Source organism: Lepidochelys kempii, chromosome 6 (genome assembly GCF_965140285.1).
Source record: "Lepidochelys kempii isolate rLepKem1 chromosome 6, rLepKem1.hap1, whole genome shotgun sequence".
Taxonomy (NCBI): Eukaryota; Metazoa; Chordata; order Testudines; family Cheloniidae; genus Lepidochelys; species Lepidochelys kempii.
The window spans coordinates 96,430,148-96,445,209 of NC_136385.1; the positions used below are offsets into that span (position 1 = coordinate 96,430,148).

At 44.7% G+C, this 15,062-nt stretch overlaps 1 protein-coding gene across 1 annotated transcript in view; it reads right to left on the reverse strand.

Moving 5' to 3' along the window:
- STON2 (stonin 2) overlaps positions 1-15,062 on the reverse strand; it is a 112,639-nt gene that overhangs the window by 84,046 nt on the left and 13,531 nt on the right. Inside the window, exons 2-3 of the mRNA XM_073349345.2 lie at positions 2,370-2,581; positions 166-429 (exon numbers count right to left, since the gene is read on the reverse strand). Coding sequence (XP_073205446.1) covers positions 166-429; positions 2,370-2,457 — 352 coding nt within the window. The 5' untranslated portion in view covers positions 2,458-2,581. The remainder of the gene's footprint in view (positions 1-165; positions 430-2,369; positions 2,582-15,062) is intronic.

Here is a 15,062-nt window from a genome sequence, read left to right on the forward strand (position 1 = left end):
CATAAGCTTTCGTGAGCTATAGCTCACTTCATCGGATGCAGGAAACTTGCACAGTTTCAGCTAAAGAGAGCTGAGGGAAGGGTAAAAAGTAAATCTGCTATTTGTGCAGACCCTTGCTGCTGCCTGCTGTATTATATAACAGACCTTTGCATGAAGTTCCCCCACCTGTTTGTGTGTGAGCTGGTAAAGTGCTGGTCCATGGCACATCTTCAAATTGAACCCAGGTACTGATAGATGAAGATAGATCAGGTTTAGGACACACATGGTTCCCAAGCAGAGATATTGATGCAGAGTCCACCCCAGGCTTGTCCACGTCATCACTCAGCTCAGTGTGTGAGAGGTCCTGAAACTCTCCATCCACATTACGGTTTTCTTCTGAGGAGGTGTTGGAGGAGGAAAAACACCTTTCCAGAGGCTCTTTGGTGCCACCTAAAGTAGAGACAAAACATACAGAAATGTCAGTGCCAAATTTTGCTCTGGAGTATGAAATCTTACAGGGGAGGGATGGGATGGGTGGCTGGGAAGGGAGAAGATGTTGGCTGGTTGTGGTTGACCTTAGATTCCCTGCTTGGGCCAATCATGATTTAACAACAAGTTAGCAAACACATTTTTTAAACACTTCTGTGATGAGGTGGAGTGGCCTCCCATGGAGCCAGAGGGGAAGGAGCCAACTGCTAAACCAGGGTGGGCAGAGCCAGAGCAGGCTTGCCACACCTACCAGAAGTCAAGGGGTGGGACAGGAAGTATAAAGGCTGAACCCTGTAGCTCAGTTGGGAGAAAGTGGCTGGAGGAGATAGACGCCTCCTGCCTGCTCCCAGAGTTAGAGCCTAAGGAGAACGCTTACTGTGCTGAAGCCTGGCCAGAGCTGCTGCCGCTGCTAACTGGACTGGACTGGACCCTGAGGAGTATGGGGGGCTGTCGCTGGATACCTACCCAGAGGAGATGGAGGACACCCCTGGACGTAGGTACACCCCAAGGGGAAGGTAGGAAGTGCCCCAGAGACAGCCGACTCCAGTCTGGCTGTATGGCTACTTAAACGTGGTTGGAGTGTTGCAGCTGGATTCCCCTCTGACCCAGTGGTGGGATGCCTCGCCACTGTTAGGGCCCTGGGCTGGGACGTGGTGGAGTCAGGTGGGCCTGTGTCCCTCTACCCCCTGCCACCTCACCCCTGGGGTGGCAGCCTTCCCACTTAGGACAAGAGGCCTGCGTTTGTCTGCCTGACCCAAGATGTCAGGCAATTGACTGCCTATTTATCTGCCCCGCCTCCAAGGCCAGAAAAGCACCCCTGCCTGAGACCCTAGGCTGACAACTGCTCTGTCCTAACTGTAGGCCAGAGTCCCATAACTACTGGTGCTCTGCCCTGCCTGAGGGCCTCGGGCCTGAGACTGTGATTGCCCCTTCCTAAGGGCCAGACCTTGCAGACAGCTTGTTTGCTATGTTCCACCTAAGGGCTAGAGCCTTAGATTATTTACTCTGCAGCTAATTCCCTGACTGAGGGTGGAACCCCATGATGTAGTGAGTCGGAGCGGCCTCCCACTGAGCCAGAGTGGGAGGAGCCACCACTAAACCACTAGAGCTGGTGCATGCATGAACGAGGGGACACAGCATATACAGGTTTCATAGCATAGTGACCATTTGTTGGTCATCCACTAACGGAGGCCTTGAAAGAAACAAAGTTCCTGCCATCAGAGCAGCTCCACCTGACGTCCAGATTCATCTGAAAAGCTGATTGTCCCCTCTGAAATAACCCTTTATAAATAACAGCATAAGCATAGAGAAATCAAAAATGTTCGCTGTATTAGCTATGGCAACTCAAGCACTTGGGGACCCATTTTTGCAGGAAAGGAATTATATGTAACTTGTACTGACTGGTTGCTAATGATGAGGCAACTTTAGTTTCTGCTCTTGGACCTGAGGGTTCATGCTAGGGGGAGAATCACTAGGAGAGGGATAGAGAGATTTAGTGCAGCTGCCATTAGTTTATTATTTCTTGCAAAGACCTGTAGCATTCTCTGCTGAGCTTGTCACTAACTATAGGTGAACAGCCTTCACCCCCTTTTAATCTCACGCCAGGCCTACTTTTGCCCTTAGTTATAATAGGTGAAACATCCTACGTGGTCAGTGGGAACTGTGTAACTGAGGCAAAACTGGGTCCAATGAAAGGGCATTTATAAAACATTTCTCTTGATACATAACATTTGATATTTTTCCCCAGATCTCTCCATTATGCAGGGGAAGTAGGAAGTAACTCGGCCTCTTCTGTTCCCATTTGGAAGGCAGGTCTCATGAGACCAAACCTGGGTCAATAGATGGGCCAGCTTAATTTTAAAAAGTCTTAAAATGCTCTAAAGGAATCTGAGGGAACTTACCCTGCGAAGTAACCGGCACGAGCAGCTCATCATTGAAGGAGACCCACTCTGACTGGTGGGAAGCAATGACATTTGCCAATGACGTCATCCTTGGGACAGGCTGCTCATCTTCACCCCGTGCTTGTGGGAAAGGCCCAGAATGGTCAATGCCAGTCAATGGAGAGCAGTACCTCCTTGGCACTTCCTGGCTTTTTCCTTTCACATTAGAAATTCTGTTAACAGTGAAGAAAGGATGTAATTAGGTCTCTCAAAATTCTTGTTTGTTTGTTTGTTAAAAATCTAAAGAAATTAACTGAAAAAATAAGCCCCAGCATTTTAATAATAAAGGCTACTAACACATTTCACAAACTACATACACAGTTCCACCAAAATGCAGCCACCTCAGGGGGTCAGAACACTACCTATTCTGTATGTGGAGAAGGAATAAGTTTGGCCAAAGGCATTGTGACAAACCCCTACTCTTAAGAAAAAAGCAGCATGGGCTCTCTAAAGAGAGCTGTGTGTGATTTTATTTTTTGAAAGGTTTTCGTCTTAGAACAGCCCCATGCAGCAAGTGGAATGGAGCCTTCAACTTGGATAGCATTTTCTTCCATAGGGCTTAAAGTGTCACATCACACCTGTGTATTATCTCTGTTTTCCAGAGGTGTGTGAATTCACTCCCTACCTGTCTTAGGTTTTATGAAGCTCCTGTTTCTGTGGCATCTAAGCCCCGTGGAACTATGAATAAGCATGAATTTAGCTTGGCTCCTCAACTGATTGAATATGGTTTCCTAGCTGACTGGTAAAGCTGCAGTGGAACACGAAGTTTGGGATCCGGAATGTGTCTACATACGCCTATGTAAATCTACATAAGCCTGATGCTGGATGCCATAGAAATGCTTGATAATAATGAGGAAGTCCCCTTGTTTATAAAACCTAGGCCATCCAATCAGGAAACAGAGTCAACACCATATGCCCTAGATGGTTAGTAATATGACACAAATAGTGAATACACATAGCAACAAGTTCGTACCCAAACATTGGTTAAAATTTGTTTGCACAAAAAGATTCATTTAACCACACCGATAACAAGAAGCAAATATGTAAGAGTTACCCATTTGTAGATAATTTTAAAAGGGGAGGGAGGAAATGGTCAAGTTTCTCAGATAAATGATTCACAACAAATAACCTGACTGGCTCTAGTTGCATCCAATACATTTGAAACATTGCTTTTTCCATTTTCCACAAAAGTCATGATGATTTAGGGGCACATCACCCAAATCATTCTCACTTCTTCTCTTCTCTCTCTTCTCTCTCACCTCTTCTCACCTTGTGTGTGTTCAAAGTCTTTATGTCACCTACACATATATTCATGCTTATCCAACAAGAACAACTCCATCAGAGCTCTGCGAAATTTGGATAACTCTTGCTGAAAGTCAAACAAAATAGACTATATTTTGTTGCCTGCTCAAAATAATATAATTTACCTTCACTATGCCATGCAAAGTAGTGCAACTGATGGGGGTTGGGGGAGAATGGAAGGAATATTATTTCCTAGAAATTCCTCAAAATACCATGGGCCCAAGCCACAGATCCAAACATTTCCCAGAAGTTCTGGGCCCATCTCCAACGTATTGCATTGAAACAAAGGCAGCCATTATTCATTGTACCTCCTTTATATGTTTTTCAATTCTGCTATAATATTTGCAATGTAGCCGTATCTTAAATATCCTACAGCTCTAGTACAACAGAAAGAGGTCATATAGCAGTCCTCATGTTTGAGAAGAGACAGAACCAGTAATAATGAATTTTAAATGGATTTTTTAAATTCTGTCTATCTTAGGTACCTATATGGCCTCCATCACCAAAGTATCTGAGCACCTCACAATCTTTAATGCCATTGTCCTCACAACACCCCTGTTAGGTAGGGTACTGTGCCCATTTTACAGATGGGGAACTTAGGCACAGAGAGGTGAGGTGACTTGCCCAAGGTTACACACAAAGTCTGTGGAAGAGGAGGGTCCCCATGCACCAGGCTTGTAAGGCCACTCACTCAAACTTGGCCTGGTCGGCCCGCCCATCATCATAACAGATGAGTGGCTGTGCCAAATCTGACTGATGCTGAGCCCCGACGCCAGGAGGAGGGAGCTGAGCCCAGCAAGCTCAGCTTGCTGATCAGCTGGATGGATATAAGCTGTTCAGGAAGGACAGGAAGGGCAGAAAAGGTGGGGGAGTTGCACTGTATGTAAGAGATCAGTATGACTGCTCAGAGCTCTAGTATGAAACTGCAGAAAAACCTGAGAGTCTCTGGATTAAGTTTAGAAGTATGAGCAACAAGGGTGATGTCGTGGTGGGAGTCTACTATAGACCACCAGACCAGGGGGATGAGTGGACGAGGCTTTCTTCCGGCAACTCGCAGAAGTTACTAGATTGCAGGCCCTGGTTCTCAAGGGAGACTTCAATCACCCTGATATCTGCTGGGAGAGCAATACAGCGGTGCACAGGCAATCCAGGAAGTTTTTGGAAAATGTAGGGGACAATTTCCTGGTGCAAGTGCTGGAGGAACCAACTAGGGGCAGAGCTCTTCTTGACCTGCTGCTCACAAACTGGGAAGAATTAGTAGGGGAAGCAAAAGTGGATGGGAACCTGGGAGGCAGTGACCATGAGTTGGTCAAGTTCAGGATCCTAACACAAGGAAGAAAGGAGAGCAGCAGAATACAGACCCTGGACTTCAGAAAAGCAGACTTTGACTCCCCCAGGGAACTGATGGGCAAGATCCCCTGGGAGAATAACATGAGGGGGAAAGGAGTCCAGGAGAGCTGGCTGTATTTTAAAGAATCCTTATTGAGGTTACAGGGACAAACCATCCCGATGTGTAGAAAGAATAGTAAATATGGCAGGCAACCAGCTTGGCTTAACAGTGAAATCCTTGCTGCTCTTAAATACAAAAAAGAAGCTTACAAGAAGTGGAAGATTGGACAAATGACCAGGGATGAGTATAAAAATATTGCTCGAGCTTGCAGGAGTAAAATCAGGAAGGCCAAATCACACCTGGAGTTGCAGCTAGCAAGAGATGTTAAGAGTAACAAGAAGGGTTTCTTCAGGTATGTTAGCAACAAGAAGAAAGTCAAGGAAAGTGTGGGCCCCTTATTGAATGAGGGAGGCAACCAAGTGACAGGGGATGTGGAAAAAGCTAATGTACTCAATGTTTTTTTTGCCTCTGTCTTCACAAACAAGATCAGCTCCCAGACTACTGCACTGGGCAGCACAGCATGGGGAGAAGGTGACCAGCCCTCTGTGGAGAAAAAAGTGGTTTGGGACTATTTAGAAAAGTTGGACGAGCACAAGTCCATGGGGCCGGATGCGTTGCATCCGAGAGTGCTAAAGGAGTTGGCGGATGTGATTGCAGAGCCATTGGCCATTATCTTTGAAAACTCATGGCGATCGGGGGAGGTCCCAGATGACTGGAAAAAGGCTAACGTAGTGCCCATCTTTAAAAAATGGAAGGAGGAGGATCCTGGGAACTACAGGCCAGTCAGCCTCACCTCAGTCCCCAGACAAATCATGGAGCAGGTCCTCAAGGAATCAATTCTGAAGCACTTAGAGGAGAGGAAAGTGATCAGGAACAGTCAGCATGGATTTACCAAGGGCAAGTCATGCCTGACTAATCTAATTGCCTTCTATGACAAGATAACTGGCTCTGTGGATGAAGGGAAAGCAGTGGACGTGTTGTTCCTTGACTTTAGCAAAGCTTTTGACACGGTCTCCCACAGTATTCTTGCCAGCATGTTAAAGAAGTATGGGCTGGATGAATGGACTATAAGGTGGATAGAAAGCTGGCTAGATTGTCGGGCTCAATGGGTAGTGATCAATGGCTCCATGTCTAGTTGGCAGCCGGTATCAAGTGGAGTGCCCCAGGGGTTGGTCCTGGGGCCGGTTTTGTTCAATATCTTCATAAATGATCTGGAGGACGGTGTGGATTGCACCCTCAGCAAGTTTGCAGATGACACTAAACTGGGAAGAGTGGTAGATACGCTGGAGGGTAGGGATAGGATACAGAGGGACGAGACAAATTGGAGGATTGGGCCAAAAGAAATCTGATGAGGTTCAACAAGGACAAGTGCAGAGTCCTGCACTTAGGACGGAAGAATCCAATGCACCGCTACAGACTAGGGACCGAATGGCTAGGCAGCAGTTCTGCAGAGAAGGACCTAGGGGTTATAGTGGACGATAAGTTGGATATGAGACAACAGTGTGCCCTTGTTGCCAAGAAGGCCAATGGCATTTTGGGATGTATAAGTAGGGGCACTGCCAGCAGATCGAGGGACGTGATCGTTCCCCTCTATTCGACATTGGTGAGGCCTCATCTGGAGTACTGTGTCCAGTTTTGGGCCCCACACTACAAGAAGGTTGTGGAAAAATTGGAAAGAGTCCAGCGGAGGGCAACAAAAATGATTAGGGGACTGGAACACATGACTTATAAGGAGAGGTTGAGGGAACTGGGGATGTTTAGTCTGCAGAAGAGAAGAATGAGGGGGGATTTGATAGCTGCTTTCAACTACCTGAAAGGGGGTTCCAAAGAGGATGGCTCTATACTGTTCTCAGTGGTAGCAGATGACAGGACAAGGAGTAATGGTCTCAAGTTGCAGTGGGGGAGATTTAGGTTGGATATTAGGAAAAACTTTTTCACTAGGAGGGTGGTGAAACACTGGAATGCGTTACCTAGGGAGGTGGTGGAATCTCCTTCCCTAGAAGTTTTTAAGGTCAGGCTTGACAAAGCCCTGGCTGGGATAATTTAGTTGGGGATTGGTCCTGCTTTGAGCAGGGGGTTGGACTAGATGACCTCCTGAGGTCCCTTCTAACCCTGATATTCTATGATTCTAAGCCCTGGAGGACAGGAGCTGCCAAGATGGTCTGCAGGGTGCACTTATTTAGTGCTTATTACATTAATGTGTCTATATTGTGGGTAAGTAGTAAGACAGATGTTTTTTGCCCTGAAGCTACTTACTGGGTCACGACAGGTTATCAAGGTTTACAAATGGGTCCTGAGCCCAACAAGGTTGAGAACCAGTACTCTAGATCTAACTTTTGTTCTGGGTTTGTATAGTGCCTAGCACGGTAGGTTTCTATGTGCTACAATAATACAAATAACAATAATAATAATATGCTAATTCCATTTTTATCCAGTTCAATTCCACAAGGGCAGCAAATAAGGCCTGTATGAAAGAGCTGAAAACTCAGAAGAGCAACCTCTCAGTCACAGAATGGTCATCCCAGTCCCTGGTCACAGTGGGAATTGATGGGTCCAAGCTTATTGCTACAATAATTCCCTGAAAACAGCCCCCTATAACTGAAGTCCAACACAAAATACTAGAAGAAAAGGAATACTTGTGTTACCTTAGAGACTAACAAATTTATTTGAGCATAAGCTTTCATGAGCTACAGCTCACTTCATCGAATGCATCCGACGAAGTGAGCTGTAGCTCACGAAAGCTTATGCTCAAATAAATTTGTTAGTCTCTAAGGTGCCACAAGTACTCCTTTTCTTTTTGCGAATACAGACTAAGACGGCTGCTACTCTGAAACCTGGCATTATAGAAAATACAAGGTTTCCCACAAAAGGAGTAAGGCTCCCTACAGCCAGAGTCTTAATTTGTAACTATAGCTTCTACATCCAGAGCCTTTCAGTGCTCTCTTATGTAAGCAAGGCTGCTCCCCTTTCAGCTCAACACCCACACCCTCTCTTTCCTTATGCAGCTCCCTCTCTGCTGACATGGAAACAGCTGCAGCTGAGCCCAGATCTATTCTCCGCTCCCCACCCCACCAGTGGTAGGGTCTCTTCATTCCTGTAGTGAGGGCAGACACCTCTTGCCCCCTCTTCCCACCAACGCCACAATGGGCTCTCTTATGAGGAAACCGCGGACAGCACTAAACAAAGAGGTAAACTGGTGGTGTGTGTATGTGGGGAAATCAGATGTTTAGGGTCACAGGGTCTCTGGTTTCCCTCAGAGAGAGGGAGGGAGAGGATGACTTTGATATTTTGCTTTCCCCATCTGACCTGTTAAGCTGTTCACTTTTGGCTTGTTTAAATATCTGTAATTGGAGTCTTTCTAAATAACAGAACACTGACCTCTCCCTATTCTCACTGAGAAAGTCCTGAAGGAACCCTGAATGACAGGAAATGAACAAACAAAACAATTTATCTGGCTCTTAGACACTCGGAGCCCACAAGAACACATTTTTCAAGCGTCCACGGAAGACCTCTGGAAGGAGGCAGGAAGATCAGTTTACTATGGAGTTTCTCTGCAGTCCTCTCTCTCTCTCTCTCTCTCTCTCATAATGCTGTGCTGGAGGCTTAACTTTTTGCTCCAGAGTTTTTCTGAAGTTCCCCATTGCTGCTCTGTCATAGTACCCCTCAAATGATTCTCAAATCTGGAACCGGGGGATGACCTGTACTCAAGGTCTGCGGTGGTGGTGGTCACATGAGAAAGAAAGAGAGACACAAAGCAGAGTGGTCCCCTGAATTGTTGAGTCATGGGCTCTGCATTTGGAAAGCTATAGAGCAGCTATTGCATCTTAAAACAGATGTTAAGAAACTAGCAATTTCTGGGAGGGAATCTTTACAGTTTACTGAGAGGCCTTGAAATGCACCACTGGGCACATATTCCAGTTATAGGGCTCTGGTGCTATTGGGGCTTTCTGCACAGTTCCTAGTTCATTTGGTAAATGATGCAGAGACTGCTGCTTTGTTATTCTGACTAGTGCCATTGACTTCTCTGGGAAAAATAAGATTTAACTATTTGAAAATCAGATTGAATGGACTGTAACATCTGGGGGCTTTCTGGTTTGGAGGTGATCAAAGATGCAAAGACAGAATTTTGGACTCTGCTAGGAATTTAAAGGCTGCTTCAGACAATACAGCCTGCTGAACGAAACACTTGCTCCCTTTGATCAACGCCCATTGCTTTGAATTATGGGATATGGGAGAGTGATTATCTTTGTGCTGATTACTTGGAAAAGACAACACAGCATTACCTTTACCACCATCCTTCCACATGGAGAAGCCTCCTGTAAAAAGAACAGCCATGTTGAGAGGAGCCCCTAAGGAGCCATGCATTCAGCTAGCTGGGAGGTGCTGTGGGTCCCAGGACAGAGCCTATGCATGTATCTTGGGGATCCATTTGGTTTGGGGGCAGAATCATCACCCATTTCTCAGGAGGGCAAACACTCCTACCCTTGAAATGATGAAGGAGACATTGTTCAAGGGAATCTTCGCACTTTCCTCCCCCACTCCAGAGCTCTTCTACAGATATTTCTCTGGAAAGGGATTCTATCTGTCTAGGAGCGGTAGAGGAACAAATGGATCCTAGTTGTCCCACAGTGGACTCTGATTAAAGCAAGGCAGCTGTTTCATACAGTCCTAGTAATAGGAGATGGAGACACACCTTTTAGCCCAACTAGTTCTCTACATATAGTTAGGGAATTAGTGGAAATGCTTCGCAGGTGCTGTTATTTGAAAGAGCTCTTGTGGAGTGTTCTTGAAAAAAAACTTTCACATTAAACGTAATATTTGGTCATCAGAATGTGTTCTGGTTCTACAGGGCCGGGAACAGGACAAAAACAGAGGTTACACCTTGGCAGACAGTCATCAGTACTGGCTTCCAGTGCCCTGCTTTGACCATGAATCAACACTGCTCTAGGAGTTCTTTAGCTTCTTCTTTAAGTTTCTTCCTGTTATCATTTATGGGACACACAAAGCAGTTGCGATATCAAGTGGGCTCGTTTAAGTGAATGCATAAAGTTTAATGGTTATTCCCAGCTCTGCCAGAGATTTCATGTACAACCTTGGGGAAGTCAATTAACGTACCCCATGCCTCAGTCTCCCAATATGTATATGTACCACACCTAGCACAATGAAGGTCTGATCTGGTTTGGGATTTCTAGACACCATTGTGACACAAATAAAAAAATCAATAATAATATTCCATAGCAATTATGAGACACTTTACATTTTTAGATAATTAACCTTTTAATTAGTGATGAGAGGAAAAAGCCATTCCAGGCATGGATCCTCATGATATCTAACTTGTACTCAATAGAAGCAGCTGAGCTCTGCTGATAGTTGCCATTTAGAATTCTTTGCTTGGGCTTTCCCACTTGGACCCACATCCATGGACTCTGGGGTTGTGGAGACAGAACCTATTGTATCACATGCAGGATCAAGTCAGATACGTCTTTTTGATTTCATCTGCACTGTGTATTTAAAAGAGACAGACGCAGTAAAGTAGTTTAGGATTCAAACTTAGACTTTGTTTTTCAAACTTCATATTAACAGAAAGGTTTTTTGTTAAATTTTAAAACAAAATAATTGTAAATGTATTGTCTTATAAGGGGGCCTGTGCTGCAGAGTACCTGCAATCTGTAGAATGGTATTAAAATACACAAAAAAATCGTAATAATTCCCCTGCATTTCCGGAGACCCTAAATTAAGGGCTTTGAGCTAGTGTAGGAGAACCAGAAAATGAAACTAACTAGAAACTGAAAGGTAAATTGACTAGGTAGTTTCACTGTCCCAAGATGAGTGAGGTGCAAAAAAGTAAACAAACTGCAGTCATAGTAAAAAGGGAATTGGATTCTGACCTTCTTTTAGCAGTAAGAATCCAAAATGTTAGTAACACCAGTGATTACTCCAGGAAAAAACACATCATTTTTATCTTGACTGTGTCCCCTTAATAAACCTTTGCAGATGACACAGTTCTAATGTAATTGTGTGAACTGTAAAGCGGTAGCTCCCTCATACAATTGTCCAAGTGAGCCTGAGCTCCTCCCTCCTTGGCCTGTAGCAGGAACCAACAACCAGCTGAGCACATCACCTCCTCCTGATTATTAAACAAGCTCCACACTGGAAATTTACACCAAAAATTAAATACAATCCCCCTGCTCCCTCCCCGCCAACTGCATCAACTGGGCAAGACAAAAGTGATGCAATGGGGAGTGAAACAGAAATCAAAAGAAATAAAGGTTGAGAGAAAACAAGAAAAAATGAAGCTAGAGGTTCTGATTATTATTTATCCTATGGTAGCAATCAAAGGCTGTATTCAGGATTGGAGTCTCATTGTGCTAGGCACGTACAAATGCCTAGGAAGGCACTGTTCCTGCTCTGAAAAGGTTAAAATCTAAGTCTACAAGTGATATATGTAGGGGAGGGGAGAAGAATATAATAATATGTACAATTGTTTTAAATGTTGTATTCATGACTTATTGTTTCAATAAATACATAACTTAATTACAGCCAACTGCCCCTAACCCAATTGCTGGTCAGACCAATTCTTCATGGCATTCTCTAGCTTTACCCATTCTCTGATTCACATGTGCACTGCATTGTTACATGAATTTCCCTGCTTTGAGCCCTGGCCTTAGAGGTACAGTCTCCATTCAATGCAACTCCCATTAGTGTGAAAGCAAGTGATGTGCAGCGAAGACATAAGGCACAATGTAAACAGAACTGAAGTCATTTGCAAAACTCCCACTGACTTCATTGGGAGCAGGAGCAGGCTGTACCCACCCCTTCAGTTTGCCACCTAGATAACTCACGAAAGCTTATGCTCAAATAAATTGGTTAGTCTCTAAGGTGCCACAAGTACTCCTTTTCTTTTTGCGAATAGAGACTAACACGACTGTTACTCTGAAACCAGTACTAAGAATATTGTACCATCTTTAAATTGCTGCATAAACATGAGTTAATCCTCTCAACACCTGGCTGAGATAGGCCAGTTTGGTTATACCAGACAGGAGAAGTGATTTGTCCAGTGTCACAGCAAGTCAGTTGCAGAGCCAGGATTAGAGCCTTGGAGTGTGATTCTCAGGACTGTACTTATTCCTCTAGACAACAGGAAAATCTTTTCAATTAAACCTCACATGGGAGCTTGAGTTCAGAATCTTTCCGTCTTACTGAGTGACAGTAAGAAGAGAGTCTTCAGGTGCCATGTGAATAAGAGAGTGATAAATAAGGGTTTCCCTCAGGGATACCTGTGTCAAAGCTAAGATAAAACAGGTCAGCAGCTGCTGTTCCCCCAACCCATAATATCGCATCCATCTGCCACTGAAATGCCTCTATTTCTGACAAGAGATGCAGCCAAAGGGTCTCTCCTGAAAATGGTATCAGTAATATTTAGAAAATCCAGGAGGCAAGAGCCTGTCTCTATATGCCTCTAGCTGCGAATGCATATGAAAAAAAACTATGTTCAGTTGTGGGGGCCTAATTACTAAAGAGAAGCACATTCGATGGTGTTCAGAGGGCTGGAGAGATTAATAGAGGAAGAAAGATTGTAACCCCCATCCTGTATTTTTTACACTCCCAAAACTCAATGAGCAAGGACTTCAGCCTGGGCCTTAAAAGAGCAACACTACATGGAAGGAGTAGGGGAGAATAAACAGTCCACAAACATTTGAAGGTCCAAGTATGGAGACAAATTATTTTGGAAAAAGAAAAGGAGTACTTGTGGCACCTTAGAGACTAACCAATTTATTTGAGCATGAGCTTTCGTGAGTACAGCTCACTTCACGGCTGTTACTCTGAAAATTATTTTGGGTGATTCAAAGGGGTATAACTAGGTGAAATGGGATAAAACTAAGGGAAAATATAGGATGAATGTCAGGATAAATAATTCCTGACAGTGAGATGTGTTCTGCTCCCAGGCTTCCCAGGGAAGTGGCAGAAACATGCTTGAGACACTTAAAGTGTGATTCTGCTCTGAAACTGATTCTGTAAGAATGACTCACGGGGGGGGGGGAATGTCCCTGTTTACTGCTTCCCAGTGCTCATTCCACGTGTAATGTAGTCTCCTGTTACTTAACTGCATAACTAGTGAAAAAGATAATTTTCCAAACTGGCAGCCCTGAAGACTCAGCCTGAAATGAGATAATTGAACTAGGTTATATCTTTCTCATGATAATCGCACTCTGTAGCCAAATGCTGCCCTCACTTTTCAGAGTAATACCGTGCTTTAGAACTAGACTGGAACACTAGAAGAAATACAGTAGGGAACAATTCTGTATTGATGGGGTGAGGGGAGAATGGACTAAGTTATTTAACAGCCCATTTCTGTGAACAATCACTTCACCGTGCCAGAGATAGGAAAAAATAAATAAAATAACAGCTTGTGGTATATACTAAGGTTAGGCTGCAGATCACACCTAAGGTCCTGAATTCTACAGGCCTAGATTAATTTTGAATCCTTTGTATAGAGAAACTAGGGAAATTGCTGTTCTACCTGAAAATTCTGTGTTTCACAAGAAGTTAATAGCAGGCAACCAGCAGCCTGAATACACTGAGACCATAAGGTGTGGTTAGTAACTTCCACTTGCTCTCTCAAGGTCACCGTGAGCCACAATTCTACATCTGTTTCCAGACCCAAGGCTTCCAGATACCATTGTTACAAGCTGCACATATGTTCCCTGCCCTGCACCCACTTTGAATTGAGAGAGTCTAACTTGTCCTACGAGGATGTTGAATTAATTGCAGAGCTGGGAGTCAGTTGCTGCATGTCTGGACACAACTGCACTGGTAAACAGCTCCATTATCTGGGAAGGCAGCTGGCTTTACAAAGGGATGGCTTGGAGCCTTTCCTATAAAACTTTAGGAAAACAAAGTTATAAGACATCTATGGCCAAATTTTTCAAAAGCAGCCTCTAATTGAACACTTGAGTTTGGGCATCTGTTTTTTGAAAATCCCCAAAATAGTTTATTATATCTCTGCAACCTCTGAAAATTTTACATTCTGTCTTAGGGTATATCAGCACAGCAAGCCCCACCCCCACCATCCCATGGCAGCAAGTCTCAGAGTTCAACTGACTTGGGCTCATGCTACAGGGCTAAAAATAGCAGTGTAGGTGATTGTTCCCGCTCAGGCTGGAGCTCCGGCTCTGAAACCCAGAATGGGGAGGGTCTTAGGTAGGGTGACCAGATGTCTGGATTTTATCAGTCCCAATATTTGGGGCTTTGTCTTACACAGGCTTCTATTACCCCCCGCCCTCTGTCCCTATTTTTCATGCTTGCTATCTGGTCACCCAGTCTTAGGGTATGTCTACACTGCAATTAGACACCCACGGCTAGTCTGTGCCATCTGACAAGGGCTCACGGGGCCTGGGCTGAGGGCCTCTTTAATTGTGGTGTAGACATTTGGGCTCAGGCTGCAGCCCAAACTCTGGGACCCTCCCACATCACAGGGTCCTAGAGCCTGGGCTCCAGCCCAAGCCCGGATGTCCACACCACAATTAAATAGCTTCTTAGCATGAGCTCCACAAACCAAAATCAGAGTTTTTAATTGCAGTGAGACATACCCTGAGAGCCCAAGCTCCTGACTGGATGCGAATGTCTACATTGCTATTTTTAGTCCTGTAGTGTGAGCCTGAGTCAATTGACCTGGTCTTGAAGACTCACTGCCATGTGTGTGTGGGGGGGAGGGGCACTTTTCAGTGTAGATGTACCCTAAGTATAGAAATGAAGGTGAGCTTTAGAGCCCCAAAGTTATCCTCAGACAAACTTAACCAGATGTATTCCATTTGCTAAATCCTACTAAACTACTCCTGTATTTCGCTCGCCATCAGTGATTACCAAGGTCTATCTCCTGTTTAACATGCTACCTTCTCTCCCCTGATCCATTCAGTGAGGTAAGAAGACAATGCATGATGTACCGTAGTTACTCACCACAG